General features: G+C 34.5%; 1 protein-coding gene across 10 annotated transcripts in view; it reads right to left on the reverse strand.

Annotated features, from left to right (window-relative positions):
- Positions 1–25,210, reverse strand: part of LOC115210794 (regulator of G-protein signaling 17) — a 379,423-nt gene that overhangs the window by 216,493 nt on the left and 137,720 nt on the right. For all 10 annotated transcript variants that reach the window (XM_029779532.2, XM_029779527.2, XM_029779528.2 and 7 more), the window contains one exon: positions 7,989–8,114. In XM_029779532.2, coding sequence (XP_029635392.1) covers positions 7,989–8,012 — 24 coding nt within the window. In that variant the 5' untranslated portion in view covers positions 8,013–8,114. Of the gene's footprint in view, positions 1–7,988; positions 8,115–25,210 lie in introns of those variants that run through there.

The following is a 25,210-nucleotide window of genomic DNA, read 5'->3' on the forward strand; positions in this document are numbered from 1 at the left end:
TTTTACTTGATCCAGTCATTGGAGTGTGACCATGCTGGAGCACTGCCTTGAAGGGTTTAGTTGAAAAAAATCAATCCCGTACTTATTTTATCAGTCTCATTTGCTAAATCACTAAGTTATGGGAACATACACAAATCAACACTGGTTGTGAAGTGATGGTAGGGGACAAACAGAATCACAAAGATACATATATACAGGCATGGCTGCGTGGTAAGAAGCTTACATCTCAACCACATAGTTTTGGGTTCAGTCCCACTACATGGCACCTTGGATAAGTTTATTCTACTATAGCCTTGGGCTAACCAAAACCTTATGAGTGATTTGACCGACAGAAACTGAAAGAAGCTTGTTGTACATATATATCAATATATATGTGTCTTTGTGTCTGTGTTTGTCCCCCACCACTGCTTGACAACTTGTGTTGGTATGTTTACATCCCTGTAACTTAGCAGGCCAGCAAAAGAGACTGGTAGAATAAGTATTAGGTTTTAAAACAATGGCGGTGCCCCAGCATGGCCACAGCTCATTAGCTGAAACTGGAAAAATCAAAAAAATCAAAGTTGACTCATTCAACTAGTAATTATTTAAGGCAGAGTCCCAGCATGGCCATACTTAATTTTAATGGCACTGCCATTAAAATAAGGGAATGCTGAAGAACCAAGCAAAATTTATAAAAACACACACAAAATAGCTCACAATACCTGTAGAATTCAGATACTTAACCTCCCCCCCCCGCCCCCGCAAAAAAAAAAGTTTGTTCCAATGTTGTTATGCAGAGTTTCACTTACAATTTCTTCTGCTTCATTTCTTTGAGTTATAGTCTCAATTCTTTCATATACAGGTAATAATTTGCATGTCTATAGTACTAGTGAAAAACATTTTTAAACATTACGTAAAAATAAATACATTCATTTACTTTTCTTGCATTTCACATTTTTCACCAAAAATTTAATCTATATCCCTTAAAGAATATATAATCAAACTCATATGTTTATGCTTTCAATTAAAATCAGAATATTGGAATGTATTTTATTTTCTAAGTAAGATTAAAACAAACAAACAAACCAATAAATAAATAACTAAAAGTTAGAACCATATTACTAATTGATATTAATTGATACACTATGATATAAATTCAGAGGCAAGGAATTAAAGGTATGTGTATGACATACAATAAGTTAGTTTTGACTATAAGTTCAAATAACTTGTTGATAAATGTCATATAACATGAAATGGATAGCATATGTTCATCTTAGCTTAGCATAAAGTAAACTGATTTTTAATTCAAACTTCTGACATTTAGTACCAAAGATATAAAGCAGTTACAACTACACGAGCTGTCTTGTTGCAGCAAACAGGTACCTGAAAGGTTATCTTAATTGGTACAGTATATAGTTTAGATGTTTAGCATTTAGCTTGGTTGTCTGATCTTCCCTATTCTTTACTAATCATACAGACAAATCTTAGTTCACTTGGTCAGTATGAGAGAGAGAGAGAGAGAGGTGGGTGTGAGAGAAACTTGTTGCTTTACAACAAATATGTGGGCCTGCCATATTTTAGCTAAACTGGAATTCTGAAAGACTAATTGAGAGCTGAATCTAAAAATCTGAAGATAAGTGATTTTTGTAAGGATGGGTGTGTTATTACAAGAACTATTCTTTATTTACTGGATCTACTTGAGTTGTAGTGGCCTTAACTCAGCCAGCTCAATTATAAAAGCAATAGAAAAAAACAGAGGCAATAGCATGGGTCAGAAGCTGAAGCATTTCTGTGAGTGACATAATGCTAATCGATCAGATGGCCTTTTCTTGATGCAGCTTAGGTATCTGTGTGCAGGAACAGCACTGACCCAGATGTGAGAGCAATACTCTATTGTTGTCCTTACCTAAGCTTTGAAAAGTATCAATAATTATTGGGAGCTGAAGTGTCTTTTGATCATGAAAAGAAATTTCACTTATATGGATGCAATCACAGTTATGTTAAGTATGTGCTTTTGCCAGGAGAGATCCTTGGTGATGAGGAAACCCAATAACTGGAGTAATTTTGAAAACTCTGTGTGTTACTCTTGATTGGAGGTGGAGAGGATGATGATGAAAATGTTTCCTTGATATGAGTTGTGTTTGTGTTTTCATGCTATTGAAAGAAACAAGACTGGCTTATGCCCATTGGAGGAAGCTTCCAAACTCTGTTCATGGTATCAGTATGGGTTGGCATGTGGTGTCTTGGTTGCAAGTGGATAATGCATGGATGCATGGTTAGGCAATGTATTCAACCTAACACAAACACACACACACATGAGTGAGTGGACAAATGAAAGAAGGGTAGTCAACACATTTATTAGGAGTTACATGTATGGATGAAAACAGTTTGATTTAAATTCCATGGTACTTAAAGTTTCAAAGCATGCGATAGTGCTTATCATTGGAAATTTCCAAACTGTTTTGATCCATATATATATATATATATCAACTACACATACAGTTTGTGAATTTGCTGGTAGATTGTGATTTGGCAGTATAGCATCATGTATAACTGGCAAGTACATGAAATATATGCATGAAGTGTATGTAGTTAATAATATTTATTACACTAGTGCTGCTTCTATTTCATATCTGAACACACACACACACACACACACACACACACACACACATATCAACCCTAACCCCCATTAAAGAATTCACTGAGTCAGATTTTCTATGGTCAGATGCTATTCTTGGAGGATTGTAAGCAACTTTATTTCTCTTAATGATCAGATATTTAGCAGCTATTTACTGTTTATGAATAGTCAAAGCATATTCTTTTAGGTGGGATGTGATGTGTCTTTTCACATGTCTAGCTGGTGCTCTTAGCTGCATGTGTGTGGGCCTGCATGTGTGTATGTGTGTGAGTGTATATGTGTGTGTCTTTCAGCCCTAGCCAAATGTTTTAAGAGCTGACCTTGAAATGATAACATTTTAAGTTCAAAATCACCATTTAGCAAATGAAAATGTGTAGGCAGAAACTGTGTGGATGTGTATCAGATAGATTATAACTATAGTTTAAAGATCCAACCTTTTTATACATAGTGTTGATTCTGTCTGAAGATTACATGATGGGTACCTGTATCTTTGGCATACTTAGACTATCATTGAATGAATAGATATTTTTGTGGATCAAGGCATCTGGCACACCCATTCGTTGATAATAAATGAGTGTGCCAGATCTATTGGCCACTCATTAGAAGTCAAGTATTCCCATCACAACTGTCCATGAAGAGAACTCATAGCAAATTGCTAGACTCAAACATAAGCCAGAACTTGGATGTAATGACTAGAAAATTTGAATGTTATGCATTTGTTAGCAACATAAAGAATCAATAAATATTCGTACAACAGAGCATCATGTATTAGAAAACATAATCATCATCATCATCTTTTTAATGTTCACTTCTCCATTCTTGCATGAGTTGGATAGAATTTGTTCGTATAAATTTTCTATGACTGGATGTTCTTCCTGTCACCAACCCCAATCTGTTTCCAAGCAAGGTAATATTCTCCCATGACTAGACATATTTTCATGGATGGTGACACTTGCTTACATGATGTCAAGGCAACAAGAACCCCATCCTCTCCCCCACCATATAAATATATATATACATATATGATGGGCTTCTCTCAGTTTCTATCATAACTCTTTAGTCTGGAACTGTAGAAGACACATGCCAAAATTGCTATGCTTGTGCTTGTGTGTGTGTGTGTGTGTATGCGCATGCATGTATGTATGTGTATACACATGCACACACACAATATTTCTACATGAACACAACATATAAAAAGTGCATTAGGTTACATGGAGATGTGCTAATTTTCATACTGATATTAATTTGACAACTGTCAAGATTATTACTTTAAATTTTTTTTCCTCTCTCTCTAGTTGTTGAACAACTTTAGGTGTGGAATTAAGATAATATGAAATGGCAGTGAATTAGATACACACACAGTGCTGCAGCAAACTTGTGATATATCATCTGATCTACACATATTATATGATCTAAACATATTATTAACAAACTTCCTCATACAGAGAGCAGACAGACACATTAGCACAGATACATTACCATACACACGAAAACACACAAATAAACATACAAACACAAACATACACATGCACATACATAAACAAACACAGACATACAAACATTCACAAATGCAAACATACACGGAAGCATACACACATTAAGTATAATTTGTTTACATTTCTTTACAGAATTAGCACATAGAAAGATATAACAAAGTGCTGTTTACAGTTTTGTTCCAATGCAGCTTCAGTTCTAGTCATGAAATATTTGAATTTAGTTACTGAGTTTACTTTTCAACAACCAATCTATTTATTCTTTCAATTCACTGGCACCTGCCATAATTTGTATACCTATCATGCTCTGTAACAGAGAAACCACGTCAATCTCACCCATTCTTGGAGAGCTTGCAAAACGCCTTCAGCAGAGCCTCTTCATCCAGATCAAAACCATTAAAAAAAAAAACAACAAAGGCCATGATCAAAAGTGTTACATCGGTGATCATAACATTTGTTTTAGGGAGAACGGAACATGGAATATCTAACATAAAATAATCCAAGATATCTGTCAGTATTTTTCTTTAAACAGTAGAGCAGTGTTTTTCAAGCAGTGTGTTATAAAAGGTAACTAGGTACACCATGAATTTTCAAAAAAATGTAATTGAAAGCTTAAAAGCTTTAGAAAATCCATACTAATGGATTAAAAACTATATTATTCATAATTTTATTACTCATGTTTAATTAATACATAAGGAAAGCAAAATGTTTTTAAATTTTTAATCAATTCCAATTTTTTCCATTCAAGGGCTTTTAACCCAACAGTCTACAAGCTACTATTCATAGCTTAATCTTCTTCAAATTCCACCATTAAAAAACGATGTATGCATGCATGTATGTAATATTGTTGTCATCATCATCATCATCATCGTTGTTCTAACATCCACTTTTCCATACTTGCATACTTTGGACACAGTTTACTGAGGCAGATTTTCTACAGTAGGATGCCCTTCCAGTAGCCAGCCCTTACCAGTTCCCAAGCAAGGTAATACTGCCTCATGGCCAGACATGTCTCCACGGTATACTGAATATGATCGACATTCATTTACAACAATCATCAATGTCATGATATATATATATATATATATGTATGTACGTACGTATGTATGTATGTATGTATGTGTGCGCACGCATGAGCATGCGCGCACACACACACACACACACACACACACACACAAACACACATGGACATGAGCATTCAGGTTATGTCCCTTTACTCTAAGGATGACTTTGTGATTTATCCTCCCAAAGTCCCAAGATTAATAAGCACTGGATGAAGTAGTGAAGCTTGATATTATCTGTTAAAGAAAACTTGAAGGTAGTGCAACAGTAAACAAATATTAGGTTTGCTTTTTGTATTTGTCTTTCATCCTTTTGAGGGTTAATACAATAAGTACAAACTCAGAATACACTGATATGTCACAAAGATTATTAGTGTTACTAGTTTGAATACAGTTTTATGATGCTCCATACACCAAATAGCGAGGGTGGGCAAACAGTAACTATAGTACTAATACATCACTTCAAGTGTAGACACGACAAAAGGAAATACAAATGAATTAGACATTATGATGTACTATTTTGAAAATGAACAACTATGATAGACTATTTAAGATTGCGGAGGTGGTGGTGGTGGTTGTGATGGTAATGGTTATGTTGATAATGAGGATAACAACAATACTTATGATGATAATGAGGATGATCAGGATGATAATGACGATGATGATAATGAGAATACCCACAATGATGATGATAATACTGCCAAGGACGATAATGATGATGATTAATTTTGTATAGTTACTATGATGATGATGATGTCTTGTTGTCATAGTGATAAATTTTAATGATCATACTAGCAATTTACTGCAGTGCATATATATGCAAGTTATAGATATGTAATTAAAGATTTGAAACATTAACTACAGAAAAGCTAGTTAGTCAGCTGGTCATTTAGCATTAGGTGGAATAAAGAGCCAAATTAACCACATTCTGAGCAGAAAATTTAATATGCAAATGATAATGAGAGTAATTTACTTTCTGTCAACGAAGTCAATTTGTCTGTAATCTAACTTTCTTAGTTAAGAATATAAATTCTTCTCTGCTAAATGTAACTCTACAGGATTCATAAAATGAGTACCAACAATATACAGGGGAGGGTGGGTATAACTGTCTGTATCTATTCTCTTGCCAAAAGTGATTTTGTGTACATTGAAAAAGGTATCAATTAAGAGGAAAAACGAGAGAGGAGATAGCAATAATGGTAGAATAGCAGATTAAATGTCTTTCAATTAAATATGTGTTTGTGTGTATGTATGTCTGCTAAGAACTGATGAGGCTTTAAACTCTTCTTAACTTCAGGTTATTGGTGTTAAGTGCCTAAGAGGAATATCTAACCCTAGACACAATACTGATGTCAGGTAATATTCTTAGATAATCAACTACTTATTCTCAACAACTATGAGGCATTTATAATTTAGGTGTATTGCCCAAAAACACATTGATGGCCGCAGTGGATTTGAAACCAAGATATCTGAGTAGGTAATCAAATACTCTACAAACTCACCCATTTCCGCTTTGGTAAATAATTTTTCAGTATTTGCTGTCTTTCCCTCACCTTTTTAGTTACTTTTCATCCCATTAAAGTTGAGAAAATAAGTACCAGTAATATGCTAAGGTTCATTGAATATATTCTACTTCCTTTTAACAACAGATCCTATACATATGAGAGAAATAAACAGTAAAAAAAAAGTTAACAATCAATAAGAAAAAGCTAAGATCTGGCATGCCAAGTTTGGTGACAGTTTCAAATTCTGGCTGAAGCCCTTTCATTTATCCAGTAATTTACCAAGAGAAATGGAAGAACAGTATAAAGTCAAAATTTCGTTGCACTATAAATCTGGAACATTATTTTGTCAACAAATGCTAGAACTTATGTGAAGAAGGGGCCTTGTAAGCCTTATGAAGTTTTTAAAGGTTGGATCTAAAAAGAAGCTATATTTCAAAAAAAACTGCATAGAGAAATGTTGAAAGTATGAGAAACAAGAAGTTTTTGGTAGATCAAGCTTATCAACTTGTTTTTATATGTGACTATACTTGTAATAACCCTGAGAAAGGCATGGGTATCACACAATTTTACTTCCATCCCTTATAAAAACATGTAGTTATGAACCTAATTAAGGAATATGCAAACAAAAGAACCAATGCACATGCACACAGTGCAAATACACATATAGATATATGAATTTTTATACAAGTGTGAATGTTATCAGTCATCATCATCATCATCATCATTTAATACCCACATGCCCATGCTTGCATGGGTCACATGGAATTTGTTGGGGCAGATTTTCTATGGTCAAATGCCTTTACTGTTGCCAATCCTCTCCTGTTTCCAAGTACAGTAATATTTCTCCATAGAAAACTGGGAAAGAAACTACATCACTTGTATGACAGTAATGCTCATTTATAGTCATCGCATGATGTCAAGACACACACACACACACACATGCACACACGCAAACACACACACACACACACACACACTAGCATCTTTCAGTTCCCATTCAACAAATCTACTGATAATGTTTTGGTCAGTCCTGGGCTATAATAGTAGAAAACACATGCCCATGGTGCTGCACGGTGGGACTGAACCTGAGACCACATGGTTGGGAAGCAAGCTTCTTAATCACAAAACCAAGCATGTGTTATCTGTAAAAGTAGAAATATGTTGCACCTAAAGACAATTGAAAAATATACTAGTAAAAGTGACAGGTGATGAAATTCTATCAGTCTGGTAATGACTATTAAATAACTAATTACATAGATATGACAAGTCAATAACAAAATATGTTCTTACAGAATAATATTGAACAAACCTGAAAGAGAATCCTGAGCATCATGGCCTTCTTCAGAGACAGACAGTGGCATAGTTAATCCATTAGCACAAGCTGTTCATGGCTGCTTCTTCCTTGTTCTTTCAATAATCCTCATTCAACAGCTACCTAAAGTTTAAGAAAAAAGAATATTAACTATTAACATCACTTCTGTTTATCTGGCAGTATATACACAAATTAGTAAATACACAAAATGCTTTTATTTATCTGGAACACTGGTACTAGATATTTTTTGGCCTCATCCTCTGTCCTTGACTTCTAATGCAGAATTGTATTATCTCACAATAAGGAATGTCTATCAATATGGTAGTCCATGGTTCTCAACCATTTTTTTTACCTATGGACCCCTTTGATCCCTATTTTACTCTCCTGGATGTTCATAGCCATTCATATCATCATCATCATCATTTAGCATCCGCTTTCCATGCTAGCATGGGTTGGACGGGTCAACTGGGGTCTGTGAAGCTGGAAGGCTTCGTCAGGCCCAGTCAGATCTGGCAGTGTTTCTACGGCTGGATGCCCTTCCTAATGCCAACCACTCCGCGAGTGTAGTGGGTGTTTTTTACGTGCCACCTGCACAGTATATATATATATATATGTATATATACGAGCAAAAGACCCCCTTCCTTGTCCAATGGATGGTGCTGAGTTGTCAAACATATATATATATATATATATATCTTATATAAAATCCGTTCTGTCTGGCTGGCTTCTAGGATCTCGGGCATCCTCCATCTGATCGCACTCAAATTTGATATGTAGATACCGACGGTATCAGGGCATGTATAAGTCTTGAAAAAATTACAAAAATCGATTCCAGGTGAGAATGCAATCGATAAAGCCATGGGAAATCGTTTTTCTTTGGAATAGAAAAAAAGTCTATCTTTATTTCTTCTTTTACTGGTGTCTCAAATCCGTGTTTCTCAAAGGGGAGGCCTATAGGACAGTTGGACAAGTTGTTTTGAGAAAATTTTGTTTAAATGTTTGACAACTCAGCACCATCCATTGGACAAGGGGGGGGGTCTTTTGCTCGTATATATATATACACACACACACACACATATATATATAATAAAGCCTGCTGTATTTTTATAATTAAATATTATTAGGAGTTATATAAAAAAATTAAAATATCTTGTGTATAAGTATATGCAATTTATTGCACATAAATTTTAACAACAAAATCCTACATGAACCCCCAAAAGCCAGATTGATGAGAATCACTGTGCCAGTCAGACCAAGGAAGAATTCTTTTGCTCTAATTATAAGATTTTTATTTTATGACATCTAACAAAGAACTGACCTTTTCAGATGATAAAGTAAAGTTTTGTGCCCAATAAATTATCTCTCAGTTCTTCTTTAGCCATACCTAAGTACCATTGATATTGCACTGTTAAATTTAGTAGGACTTTTATTCCACATCTCTTTCAGTTAGTCTGACTGTTCTCCCCACCATCTCTTTTTTTCTCTCCTAGATTAGATGGAGCATAATTGTTTCATCTCATACCTTCTAAAATCAATTTCTATCCTTGTTAACATCAATCAAGTGATATAGATAACGCTACTCTAATAATTTAAGCACAATACTATAACATTCTAGTTTTCTCTCTTGTAGTTAATGTTTGATGATTCTTAAGAGCCACTACCATTTCTTGAAACATTTCAGGTTCAGCTAAAACATCTTAAATATTATGAACTATTAACTGAAAGGAAAATATCCCTGGAAATATTGTATACTACTGCAGCAAAAAAAAAAAAAAATCAGTAGCAATTAAAAATTCATTAATTAAAAACTTAACTGGTCAAAATGTTTTTTATTTAATTTTTTTTAGTTTAAGGGACAACATCTCTTTGTAGACAGATTAAAGAAAGCTGTTTCTGACATATCTAACCCCACATACAAAAGAAATTTTCAACATTTAATACCTACTTCTCCCTCCATGCCTGTCAAAAATACAACAGTCACCATATCAGATGAACAGATCTGAGGATCAAACAATGTATAACTGGAACAAATTAAAGTCCATGCCTATGCAATGTAGCACAAAATGTAAAGGGATTTCAGCCTACTCAAGTAGGTATGATAAAATTAAATGTCTTACTGTTAACAATAAAAATTAGAACATGAATTTTAATCCTTGTATTGCAGGATAAAATTCGATCACTTAATAAGGCTACTGACAATTAAATGGAGATTGTTTCCTGATAACTGCAAGGCTGGTGTCATGACTAGTAAACAAATATGGCTTTATAATAGTAGGCATTGCAGATTATAAAGAGAATAAAATTGTAAGAGATTAGAATAAGAGCAATATCAGTTAGGAAACAAATATTATGCACAAATCGGTCTAGTTTTGAGTCAATAAGCATCAGTATGATAACACCATACTTTATAAGAAATGATATATAAAAACTGAAATGGAGCAATATTAGTTGTAAATTTCTTGTTGATATTTAGAGTTGAAGAATGTTTATCAGGTTTACTTTATGTAGGTACTTTGGTTTGAGATGAATTAGAATTTAATACCAAGAAATATTATAAAATGAAGATTTGGAACTTATTTCATATTATAGTTTAAAATTGGTATCTTTCACATATACACATAGTTTACTATATTAATTGAAAATTAAAGCATCTGTATAAGCACTAATGCCCACAAACTCAAGCACAAGATATTTACAAATGTGTACATGTTCTTTATGAATGCAACCATGGTTGAGTGGATAAGAATTTCACTTTGGAATCAGATCCAAAGTTTGATCCCATTGTTTGGCATAATGGACAAATATATTTTTACAATAGTCGACTTTGCCTTTCATCATTTCAAGGTTGATAAAGTAAGTACTAGTTGAACACTGGCCTCCATGTAATTGACTCTTCACCCCCAAAATTGCTGGCCCTGTGCCAGAATTTGAACCCAATATATTTTACCATTGTTTTGTAAGTTCCTTCTTGAGCCAGGCCTGGCTCATAAGGGCTGGTTTCCTGGTTTCCTTGGTGTATAGGTTCCCCACCTGGATGGGATGCTGATCCGTCGCAGGTGAGCTGCAAGATGCAGGAGGAAAGAGTGAGAGAAAGTTGTGGCAAAAGAGTCAGCAGAAGTTCGCCATTACCTTCTGCTGGAGCTGCATGGAGCTTAGGTGTTTCACTCATAAACACACACATCGCCCGGTCTGAGATTCGAACCCGCAATACCTCAACAGTGCATCCGCTGCTCTAACCACTAGGCCATGTGCCTCCACACCATTGTTTTAGGTTGAGTGAAGCTTTAAAGGTGAAATTAGGTTGATAGAAACTGTGTAGAAGCCTGTCAGATGAAAGATCAGCCTAATCACACACTGCCGTGTCATGCTGATTTTGCTTGAGGCTTATGTTAAGTGTGCATGAATCTGTGGAATACTCAGTCGTTTATTTGTCAATTCAATGAGAGTAGGTAGTTCAGTTGAGTGAGCAACTGAAACACTTATGGATGAAATTAACAAACATCCATATATAATTCTACATAATAATAATAGCTGATATATATAGATGTTGGTTAGTTGGTTGAATGATGTTTCCAGTAACATTTTAAATAAAATCCATGATCATCTTAAATGAAGATATAGTAAATATATTTTAGATGTTGATAAAACAAGAAACGGTATAATATTAACTTATGTTTCTATGAATTCCAGAACTTTGTGCATTCACTGAAACCCTAAAGTCACTCTTTAGAAAAGTAAATAAATTAAAAATACCCAGATAATTTAGACAAGTAACAATAGCCTCACTAGATACACTACCACAATCACACTATATATATATATATATATATATATATATATATATATATATATATATATACATACATACAAAGACATTTCAGTTGCAGCAATAGTGAAAGTAGAGAGTAGGTATTAAAAAAGTTATCATAAATGGAATGGATATATATCTCAAAGGAAAAAAAACACAGTGACCACATTAAATGGCACAAATACATTAAAAAAAGAGGCCCTATTACATTTACAAAAAAAAAAGAAAGAAAAGAAGTATGATTTAAAGAGCAGAACTAGAGGTGGTACTAAAAACTAAGATAGGTAAAAGAGGGGAAAAACAAACAAATCATTAAAACACAGCAAAGGCAAAACTGTGATGCAAAGAGAAATAACCAACAAAAATTGAGGTGTGAAAAGAGAAATAAATGTCTGCGTGATAAGTAGCTACAAAGAATAAATAAACCAAACTGAAACATTAAAAGCACACAGCTGTGGTTGAGCAGTCAGAAGCTGAATGACATATCTGCAGCACATAACCAATAATTCTAACCTGACACTATCAAAGAAGCATAAATACACTAGAAAAAGAAAAAGAAAAAATAGAGACACAGATTCTGTGCTGAATATGTTGGGGAATTTGATGAAATTGTTATCTACACTAGATTCTTAGTTACTGACAAAACTGAATATGTATACACTCACAACTGCATAGATATATTCATCTACCAGCAAATTCTCAATCGTTATAAGATAGTGAGAAAAAGAAAGAAATATTAGCATAAGCTCGACTAAGCTGCTATGGAAAATGAAGTAACTAAACTGCTGGACACCTGCTTTTGATTTCAAGTTGGAATAATTTCACTTATTTCCGATCCCATAAAATCAATAGGGCCAATCAGCAATTGATATATATTTATTTCTGGCTATAAATTCTCATTGAAAAAGAAAAAAAAAAATACAGAAATGTGATATTTGACTTTCTTTCACTTGTATAAAATATATAAGTCACTGAAACTGTGTGACTGCATAAGTGTCTAACACAAAATCATGAGTCAAATAAGCTTAAATACTGAGCAAATATTTATGAACAGACTTTGGTAATTTTCTCCTTTCATCATTTCTTCTATAAAATATCCTTGTTCAAAATATCTTTATGTTATTGCCTTTTTACTATTTAATTCAAATTTTCCTCAAATGCATCACACGTTCTGGAATAAAAGACATTATTTTTAAATGAGAAATAATTTCTGCCTTGTTGTGTTGTTATATTATAATGAGGTAAACAACTAATATATTATGTTAATTTATTAATGATTTCAGATACTGCAAGGGAAAAATTTCTTGACACTATACAAGAAAGGATTTAGGAGAACAGACTAATAAATAGTGAAGTTGAAACTTTTTTTATTGTTACATCTACTATACACTAAAAAGGGAATTAAGAATCATCAATAAAATCATATTGCAATCCAACATTTTTTACTTAGTGTTGTCATATGATCGTGATCTGTTTTTATATTCCTCTTTACAAAAAACTGATAGATTATCTTATTTTTCCTACAAAGTGGAGTTATTTAGTTAAGTAAGTTACTGACATTCAAACCTGTAAATATATTGTTTAGGAACAGTATGAATAAAAGAAATAAACTTTAATCATTCTGAGGAAGCAAATGGGAAGATGTGATGCTATTGCATTTTCTAATGTAAGCGAAATGAAATGGCTTCAGCCAGGAATTAAAATCAGGAAAAATAACAGCAATTACAAAATACTTTAGCCAGATTGATACATTTGAGGATTAGCATTAGTTGTAGTAGAAATTTTCTGCATCACTGTCCACCCACACATACTTGATATACAAACAGCAGCAGCAGTAGTTGTAGCAGCAGCAACAGTTTTCTGGCCACATGCAAGCTCCATTATAGTAAAATATAAATAATGACATTCTAGGATAAGTTGTCAAATTGGTGAGGAAGTTTCTGCCTACACATTCTTTCCAGTAAAATAAAAAAAAAAATTCATATTTTGTATGAAATTTGATCTCACTGGTGTTTATTTTTTAAAATTATTATGTTTTATTACTTATGGATTCATTCTAATGTAGAACCGGATGTATTAAAACTCTGTGTGTGTGTGGAATGAAGAGATGGAAATATTCAAAGGTGTAGTATTGAATTTATTTCTACCAATATGTGTCTCTTTCACACAGAAATGTAGTGTTAGATTCTATTGTTGTAGAGAAAAGCATGAAGAGCATCTCATATTTTGTTTTTCACATTTCTACTCTGGTTCAATAAACATTATGTACTGTGGGGAAACATTTCCATGTAGGTTTGTCAAAAGTGGTTTTGTTTCTATAGAAACAATTATTGGATAAAATCAATAGAGAAGCAATAAACGTGTGGCAATAGATTTGGTGGAAATTTCCAGAATAAAGCAGTTTATATAATGCCTATTTCTATCAAGTGTTAACAAATAATTTTGTTGACCTTCAGGTCTCATTTCAGTGAAAGTATTGAATAACGGTGCAACCAAATAATTATTGATTTAATTATTATTATTATTTGTTAGTTGACAATAGGAGGGCAGCACTAATTTCTTTTTCAAGCTTTCTTTATCTGAGGAGTAAATGGGGCAAATGCAGTTAATGTCTTATTTGAATTGTTGTTGTTTAGCCCCGGGTCATCTATGACTGAGCAGATCTATAATAAGAAGTTTCCCAGCTATGAATAGTATATCTTTATTTTTGTGGAACAGACTGTATCTAGGACAACATTATCCAATGTAATTTTAGATACTATTTTAAAATAGTAGGATATGATTTGGGGGAGATATGGCTGCTATTTCTTGCAATTTGACTAGCTATGTAGGCAGCTCCTTTGTTGGCTTGAAAATTCTTATACTTTACTGATTGAATGGAAACATAAAGTTCAGTTGTTATGTCTCTGGAGAGGAACGATTGGAAAAAAATGTCTAGTATATAGACACAGGTATAGCTATGTAACTGAGAAATTTAGGTCACACCACAAGGTTTCGGGTTCAGTCACACTGTATGATATCTTGAGCAAGTGTCTTCCAGCCTCAAGTTGACCAATGCCTTTGGGTGGAATTGGAAGATGGAAATGGTGTGGAAGCCAGTTATATATGTGTGTGTGTGTGTGTGTGTGTGTGTGTGTGTGTGTGTGTGTGTGTGTGTATGCGTGTGTGAGTGTGTGTGAAGGTATGTGGCTTAGCGATTAGGGTATTTAGCTCATCATTGTAAGGTTGTGAGTTCGATTCCCAGTGGCATATTGTGTCTTTGAGCAAGACACTTTAGTTCATATTGCTCCAGTTCACTCAGCTATCAAAAACGAGTAGTACCTGTACTTCAAAGAGTCAGCCTTGTCACATTCTGTGTCACAGTGAATCTCCCAGAGAACAATGTTAAGGTTAAGCGTAACTGTGGAGTGCTCAGCCACTTGCATGTTAATTTCACGAGCAGGCTGTTCTGTTGACTGGATCAACTGGAACCCTTATCATCATAACCAACAGAGTTGATTATGATCATAACCCTTATCCTCATAACTCTTATGATCATAACCAACAGCTTTTTTAAACACATGTGTGATATGTTTCTATGTTTCTCTTTAGATTCGACACAGCTTGAAAACAAAAAAAATAATGCATATTTGTGTTCCATAACTTAATGGGTGCAATAAATAAAAATTGCTAAAATAAGTATCAGAAAAAAACAAGACGAAAAAAGAACAACTGAATTTTGGCATTGAAATGACTGATTAAAACCCTTTAAAGTGGTTACCCCAGCATAACTGCAGCCTAATGAATGAAACTAGTAAAAGAATAAAAAGACAGAATCTTGTGTATAATAACAGAAAAGGAATAAATGAATGTAATCATAAGGTTTAGCTAGTATATAAACAGCATGCTGAATGGAGCAGAAACTATTGTTATGAGAAGTAGAAAGACAGACAGAGAGAAAACACAATAATGAAAAAGTAGTTGGAGGATGTTGACTGCAAATCAGGCAACAGACATTTTTCTTATGGGGTAGAGTAAGACCTGAAATAAGTGGGAGCATAATTAATAACAGTAAGTATTCAAACTGGACATTAACTGCATTAACTCTACCTGCTCCAATTTACCAAGGCTAAGAAGGCTTGAAAAAGAACAATGTTAGAGCTGCTCTCCTCTTCACAATAAACGAGTCAACAATGGTCGAAGGCCAAAGTTGGCTATGTGAAAATGTGCTGTAACTTGAAAGATTACTTTTTTACTTGTTTCAGTCATTTGACTGCAGCCATGCAGGAGCACCACCTTTAGTTGAACAAATTAACCCTAGGACTTGTTCTTTGTAAGCTCAGTATTTATTCTATCGGTTGTCAAGCGATGGTGGGGGGCCAAACACAGACACACAAATATATATATATATGAAAGAATGGAGTTGAATGACGAATTAACAAAATTCCTTTATTTTCGACATATGTTTTGAAGGCTGCATATTCCTAATTGCGAAGGAATAAGGAGTATATTATGCCGCTTTCTACCCAGGTATCGGTGAATTTGCTACCCAGGTATCGGTTAACTGAATTATCCATAACAAGATAATTCATTCTACTACTCAAATATTTATATATATATATATATGAGAAATGTGTCCACATGGATGATGGTGTACTTGCTTTTAATGATTCTAAAAAGAAAGGTGTGGAGGAGCCATTACGAAAGACTGATGAATGTGGAGAATGAATGGGAAGAGGCAAGCCTGTCAAATGTTGACCCAGTAGAAGGACCAGCTATCCAAATAGACAGCACCCTTGTAGATAAAGTAATTAAGGGTATGAAACCAAGAAAAATCCCCAGCCCATCAGGAATCACTGCTGAGATACTTAAAATATCTGGTGGTATGGGCTATGGCCTAGTCACTGATATTGTAAAACAAGTTGTTCATGATGGAGACATACCTAATGACTGGCGTAGTAGTACCATAGTCAACTGCTACAAAGGTAAAGGTGATGCTTTAGATAGAAATAACTACAGGGGTATCAAACTGCTGGATCAGGTGATGAAGGTCACGGAGAGAGTCATAGCCCAACTAATTAGGGAGAGAGTCTGCTTAGATGAGATGTAGTTCGGTTTTGTGCCAGGTAGAATCAACTGCAGGAGAAATACCTAGCTAAAGATAAACCCTATACTTGGTAGACTTGGAGAAAGCCTTTAGGCAATGTGGAAACTAGGGATTGACAAATGGTTAATAAGGGCTGTACAGGCCCTATACAGAGATGTCATTAGTAAGGTTAGGGTTAGGGTTGGCAATGAGTATAATAAAGAATTGCGGGTAGAAGTAGGGGTCCACCAAGGATCAGCTCTCAGCCCCCTCTTATTCATCATAGTCCTCTAGGCATTCAGAGGAATTCAAGACAGCTTGCTCCTGGGAGCTCCTCTATAATGATGACCTGGCCCTCATATCAGAATCACTACCAGAACTAGAGAAGAAATTTCAGGTGTGGAAGCAAGAATTAGAATAGAAGGGCCTTAGAGTCAACCTAGACAAAACCAAAGTCCTAGTAAGTAGGAAGGCGAACACATCACACACCCCTTCAGGTAGATACCCCTACTCGATCTGTAGAAAAGGTGTAGGTAGAAACTCCATAAGATGTACCCAGTGTAAGCTATGGATGCATAAGAGGTGCAGCAACATCAAAGGAAAATTAAGCAAGATGATAGCTTTCGTGTGCGGCAGATGCACAGGGGCAGTAAATACCACAGATTCCATCACATGCCAGGGGGAGAAACTAGAAGTAGTTGATAGCTTTCGCTACCTAGGTGACCATATCTGTAGTGGGGGTGGATGCTCAGAGAGCGTTACCACTAGAATAAGAAAAGCCAGGGCAAAGTTCAGAAAGCTTCTACCCATACTGGTGATAAAGGGCCTCTCACTCAGAGTGAAAGGTAGTTTGCACGATGCATGTGTGCAAACTGCCATGCTTCCCAGCAGTGAAACATGGGCTGTGACTGCTGAAGACATGCATAGGCTCAAAATAAATGAAGCTAGCATGATCCACTGGATGTGTAATGTCAGTGTGCATACATGACAGAGTGTAAGTGCCTTGAGAGAAATATTGAACATAAGCATCGGATGTGGCATGCAAGAGAGACATCTGCATTTGTATGGTCATGTACTATGAATGGATGAGGAGAGCTGTGCGAAGAAGTTCCACTCTCAAACAGTGGAAGGAACCAGTGGTAGAGGGAGACCCAGGAAGATATGGGATGAGGTGGTGAAGCATGACCTTCGAATGCTGGTCCTCACAGAGGCAATGACAAAAGACTGAGACCTCTGGAGATATGCTGTGACTGAAAAGACCCAGCAAATAAAGTGAGATCATAACTGTAGCATACACCAGTGTTGCATAACCAGCCCATAAAAAAGTACCTTTGGATCATAAGGCAACATGTCATGCTTAAGGAGACCTATTGAATCAAGTACATCAACATCAAAATCAAATCAAACCACAATCAAATGGAAATTGTAGTTGTGGCTGATGCCAGCACTGCCTGTCTGGCTCCCCGTGGTTGTGGCACATAAAAAGCACCTGCCAAATGTGGTCAATGCCAGCCCCTGTGCCAGTGGTATGTAAAAAGCTCCATCCAAATGTGGCCGATACCAGCGCCACCTTGATTGGCTCCCATGCCAGTGGCACGTAAAAGCACCATCCAAACATGGTCAATGCCAGCCCCCTCTGGCCCCTGTGCCAGTGGTATGTAGAAAGCACCAGAGCCTGGTGCAGCCTCATGGCTTCCCAGATCCCAGTTGAACTGTCCAACCCATGCCAGCATGGAAAATGGGCATTAAACGATGATGATGATGATGATGACGATGCTTCTTTCAGTTTCTATCTAACAAATCCACTCACAAGGCTTTGATCAGCCTGAGGCTATAGTAGAAGACACTTGCCCAAGGTACCATGCAGTGTGACTGAACCTAGAACCATGTGGTTGTGAAGCAAGCTTCTTACCATGCAGCCACTCCAGCATGTATGAAGAATAGGTACATAAATGAAGAATATGTATATAAAGCCTAGTAATTTTTTAAAATGTGATGATTTCAGCTGTGTTGTTCACAGCCTGTTGGAAAGTAATGTTGTGGCTTTGTCACAGTCCTCTTTTCATCAAATCTATGGCAGGTAACAGGTCCAGCAAGCAGTTACAACATGCATGATATGAGCAGGAAAGAGTGTCAAACAGGGTCAGACTTCCGTATTCAAATCAGAACGGTTCCATTTTTATTTTGTGCATGTTATTTTTAGTTTCATTTTACAAAGACAATAAAGAATTTGAGGAAGAAGATATTAAGAAGTAAAATGATTGAAGACAGTAAAAATGGATCATTTTTGTTTATAGTTTCCATTACCCTGTGACTTTAGATGCATGAACAACAAAGCACTAGAAATTTTTTTCAGATGAGTTTGTGTGTGAAGATTTGGTGTACAGTGAAGTAGCATCTGATCAGAACTTAAATGAGCAAAGAGTTTTATGGAAACAAATGTAAATTATGCTTGCAATTAATTTCAGTTCACTTCCCCATGTTTTAAGATATACGTGAAGCAGAAACATTTTCTGATGTTAATAATTTTAATCTGTAAAAATTATTTTCTAATGAAGTTCAGCAGGTAATCCTTTATCTCATGCAGATGGTAAGGTATTTAAGATTAAATGCTTAAAAAAAAAGAAAGAACAATAACAACACAAGTTGCAATTACATACAATTTATTCTCTTTTATATTTGAAGCAGGTAAATTTTCATGTAGACTGTTCTCTTTAGAAATAAAGAGAGAAAGAAAATCAATCTTCATGAATTCAATACAATCTAACTATATTAGTAAATTGATCTTTATTTGCTTTTTGTCATCATATTATGTATTATTGTTGCATGCCTTCTTTAACTTTGGGTCAATATGTATTTGAGAGCAATGAAAATATGGAATTCAGATGAAAAGAAATTCCAGTAGAAATGTACTATAATTATCTTTATTTAATTAAAAATGTTCAAATATAGAAAGTTGGTAATAGAACTTGTTAGATAAAAATGCAGAGCAAGAATTCTTACAATTACAATAAAAACATTAAAAAATAACTAAAAATAACATGCACAATATTTTTTCCAAATGTATGGTAATATGATAATTTCAAATGAGGGAAGGTATCATGTTGTAGGTTTTAAATGTTCTGATTGTTCTAAAAATGACCAAAATATTAAGTGCATATAAAGTAATATAGATACTTGTTCTGGGCAAGACATTAACTTGCATCTTGTGGTGAGTGCTTAGCTTGGGTGTTCAGGAGTTTTAGGGAGTATGGAGGTACCCTTTAGTCACCACTATTCTTAGGTCTGCTCCGGCCCTGGAAGGTTAGTGTCTATAAAGAGCTCCAGTTCTAGGTCTTATATCAGTTCTGTGGTTAAGGCACACTGGATGTGGAGGTGGGCTTACTTCTAGGTTTGAGGGCTGGCTTCTAGACATGTGTCACATAAGCACACATACATATGAACTTGCTCCAATGTCAAATGAGCTAGTTTCCCTGTCAAAGGACCTTGGGAGTGCAGGTGACTAGCAGAGTAAAACAGGTATGGCACTTGATGAAGGAGAGAATATGGACACAGCATGGCAAAATGGTTAAAGAGATCCATTGCATGAACAAATATCATTTCCCCTATTCTCAGATTAACCCAAGCTGTGTGAGTGAAAATGGTAGATGAAAACTATGCAGAAGCCCATCAGATAGATTAAGGGATTAAACCTGTGTCAAGCCACTTATATGCTACTTCAATGAATCAGGTAGTTTAATTGATTAGACAACCGTATAGTCATCACTGAAACCAATGGAGATCTGCTTACTGATTATGAATATCAACAATATAACTCTGGGAAAATACCTCAGGGGAATGTTCTGCTTGGTAAATACAAACATGGTAAGCTCACACGTATGCCATATAGTGAGTTAAAAAACTTTGATCAACTGAACTTATCCAAGCAATTAGAGGTAAAAAAATTCCCTCTTGGGCATGTCTGAAATTTAAAACAAGCAACTGAATAAATTAGTAGAACAAAAAACTCCTAGGAAGTGTTTAAAATTTAAAAGACAAACAAAGGAGATTGTTGCTTTCATCAGGTCTTTAAGGAAAAGAGTCACTCAGTACAGACATTTCACTTAACTGGTCTTATGTGAGGTGTATGAAACTAGGTAATATTCAGATTTAGAAGCTGGATCCTACGATAAATGTACTTTATTTGGTAACTTAAAATATTAAACTATGTTGTATTCTTATATAAAGATATTGGTTTCACTTCAACCAAATCTACTAGTTAAATCTTTTGATACACAATCAAAAGCAACAACTGTGACAATTTTCTGGACATTAATTTTCATACAGTTCTATATTTAAGAGATGAGGAATTATGTACATTATTTACATTCGACGAATATGGCGTAGTGGTTAAGAGCGTGGGCTACTAACCCCAAAATTCTGAGTTCGATTCCAAGCAGTGACCTGAACAATAATAATAATAATGATAATAACAATAATAATAATAATGATAATAATAATAATAATAATAATAATAACAATAACATCCTACGCAGAACACTTTCCATACAATAACCATTAGAGCATCACAACAAATCACAGCACATACCCAAGGCACACAGAGCTGTGCTCGGTAGTGAAGTGAAAGCACGATATAAAAAATATACTACTGAATAATAATAATAACAATAATAATAATAATAATAATAATAATAACAACATCGAAGAATACCTCAGGAATGAGAACCCAGGTTCGAAATTTCCCCAAGACACCTGAAAAAGGCTGGAGGGTATATCAGCTGAAATGTTGTGTTAACAACAAACAAGATGAGGACAAATATCCGTCGAATGTAAATAATTAATTTTCATTTTTATTGTTTAATATGAGGCTTCATTCTTTCAGGTCCTCTAATACTGAAGGACAGAAAAAACTGAGTGATAGTGATACAGTTGGTGGTTAGGTTAAATTTATTACAAGATGACAATGTATGGAGGAAAAATGTGAGCAGGAAGAATGAACAGCTAGGATAGAAGTATGAATCAGATAACATTTGATTACCATAGAAACTTATTCATTAGATAAATTGTGTAACATTGCAATTGATTTCAGTTAATACATCTACAATTAAATGGTATAACATTGACACAGTTAACAAATAAAATAATCTTTATACTTTTGGAGATGAGTATTTCTATGATAAACTCATCTCTAAATAAATATTATCAGTTTAGGGCCTGATGTAGAAGACAAATGATTAAGTCAAAAGTATGTTAAATTAGAAATATTACTGTCTTTTGGAACAATAATATGACAAAACTTTTAACTACTCAGAAAAAAGGACAGTAGGAAAAAAATAAAGGTTTCAGATGCAAAGCCTAATTTAGAGCAGAAATACCAACAAAAACACTACTTCAGAAAATAGGAAGTGAAATGAACAACATGTCACAAGATGAAACCACAAAAAAAAAAAAAACAAAATGAGGAAAATAATCTGAAAAAGTCTCAATATAATCTTTGTTTAGTAAAGATAGTAAGTACTGACACAAACATCAAAGACATATACAGTATCATCAGCATATGTCTTTGCTATATGATATCAACAAGTAACAACTAAATGTGAAAATTTGTAAAAAAACAAAGGGAAAAAGGAGTGTTTTCCAATAATATTCAAAACGCATCAATATATAAAACAATAACAACTCATTGATTGCTGACTTCAAGCTGACAATAATATTGACTGATAAAGAATTAAATTATGCAGAATTATGTATTTCCTATGTAGAAACCAAAGGACAATGAAGAATAGAGAGTTTATGTGTAGTATTATGAGTCAGTAATAACATGGCTTTGAAGAAGCAATGAAACAAAAACAACTCCAAGAAACTCTCACCAACATTAAGAGAAAATATGAGATACAAAATTTGGTAGTAGCTGTATTGAGAAAGTCATATAGCACTGAATTTAACAAAACGTGGGTGTATATTTAAGTGATGAAGAATCTGCAACACCATCAACAATCTAAGCATCAAATTTCAATTCATTAAGAATATTTTGCATATGTCATTCAATACAGTTCCACCTATCTGAATTATCTAAATACATGTTATTGGTTCGCTTGAGTTATCTCCTTTAGCTTTCTTTTGAAATATTTTAGGTAAAAATAAGGAAAATGGTATTTATATTTTTAAAAGGGGGTTTATTAGGAAATCATCAAAACATTTATTTAAAAAAACATGTAATGCAGGAAGAAATATGATGCTAAAGAACACATAATCACATAAGTAATTAGTTCGCATATAAAATACTTCCATTCTTTGAATTTTCTTATTATTGATTATTTTCAAACAGATTAACTAGCAATCAAAAGACCAAGTTTCAAAATACTGAGTTTTGGAAACATAAAAATTAATCTCATATGTTGCTTATCTTTCTTTGTATTGTTAAGATTATAATCATTTCCTCATGCAAACATTTGTTGTTTGCAAACACATTTATATAAAAATTTTATATAGTTTCTATTGCAAATTTTAATAGTTTCTATTGCAAATTAGTTGTCAGTTATAAGTAAATGATCAGAGAGGTTATTAGAATTAAAGTGAATTTAGTGCTGAAACTAGCCTAAAACAAAAATTTTGATTATTCCAAGTTTAATGTTGGTATACAAACAATGAAATATTAGAATATGTGTGAGTATTTTATTCAATGGTGAGAGAATTTAAAGAACGGATGTATTCTACAAGGTCACCCAAAAGTTCTGTTACAGTTTTTGAGGTTCTTAGTTTAACATAAAAAAGTGGTAATTTTATCATTATTTTATATTGTTTTAAAGATTTTTTTGTCTTCTTTCAGGTTCTGAACTCATCTTTAAGCTAAGAGATATATATTTTGTCCAAAATTAGAATCAAATATGAATGATCTGCTGTAGTTGATCTACATCAAACTGGTAAGTCACCATCAGGAAGTTTGAATCTTCTCAACTGGCTGAAAATGAAGTGAATGTTCATCTATCAAACCATTAATTGATTCAGGGACACTGGAGGAGTTCAAGATTGAGTGAGAACAGAACGTCCCAGGTCAGTCGGGACTTCCAGGTTCCAGGAAATCGTCAATTTCAGAGTTCACAGAAAAATCATCAATTTCAGAGTTCACAGAAAGGCACTCCATGAGAAAGATGGCTGCTGAGCTGGGAGTCTCAAGAGAATCTTTGAGGTAAGTTGTCAAAAGCAACTGGGGACTTGCTTCATTGAAATGCCAAAAAGTTCACAGCCTAACAACTGCTTCAAAGGGAAAGAGACTCACAAGAAGTCATGCACTGCTTAAGTAGCTCAATACTCATGGCTTGGACAATGTGCTCTTCGCAGACGAGAAGTTATTCACTGTTGAAGAAGCTCACAAAAGCCAAAATGACAGGATCCTTGCAGAAAACATTCAGTCATGTCCAGAGGATGCCAGAAATATTCACCTCACTCAAAAACCTTTATCTGTGATGGTCTGGGCTGGAGTGTCTTTGACGAGGAAAAATACTCTTGACATTCAATCTTTCTTTTAAAGTAAATAAATATATTTTAATACAGTCCCCAAATACACACCCTTTTAAAACTGTAAATAAATGTCTTTAAAAACTGTATGCTTATTATTTTCCTGTAACTTAATTTAAAGTTTTGATCTATTGGTATTATGATATTCAGTAATTCATCTTTCATTATTCCAAATTTTCAGTTTTTCAATCTCTTGACATTCAGTCTTATAGCTTCCAGAATTATGATTGTCACCTGTTCCAAACAGCATGTATTGCCTATGACATTTGCTGGTTTGTTAGCCTGTTGCCTTAGTTCTCAAATAACTTGTGCAAATGGAATCTTGTTGATTGATAAAATTTGATGATTCTGTATTATTGTCCTGTTGATAATTGTTATTTTTTAAATGAATAATAGACTCAAGGTGAGTGACTTGAGAGTCTGACTGTGTAACTTGAAAATGGATAACATTTGACATCTTGGTATTTTCAAGCACCTGCAGGAAAAGGGCTTAGCCCTAATGACATTCATGCTGACATGGTTGATACATTAGGAGATTACACTCTAGCTTTATCAACAATGAAAAACAGGCAGCTGAATTTAAGAGGGGAAAGGAAAGACTTGAAGGCTTCTGCTCTGTGGGTACCATGTTTTCTGACACCTGATCAAGAGTGCACCAGGCTGATCACATCACAGGAAAATCTGACATTGTTTCAAGCAGATCCAGCTGGTTTACTTGAATGTTTCCTAACCCAGGATGAGTGAGGGCTTCATTACTTTGAGCCAAAGACAGAGACAATTGATGCAGTAGAAACACTCCTCCTCACCTACTCCAAAGGCCAAGGTCGT

The sequence above is a fragment of the Octopus sinensis genome, linkage group LG4, assembly GCF_006345805.1.
Source record: "Octopus sinensis linkage group LG4, ASM634580v1, whole genome shotgun sequence".
NCBI lineage: Eukaryota > Metazoa > Mollusca > Cephalopoda > Octopoda > Octopodidae > Octopus > Octopus sinensis.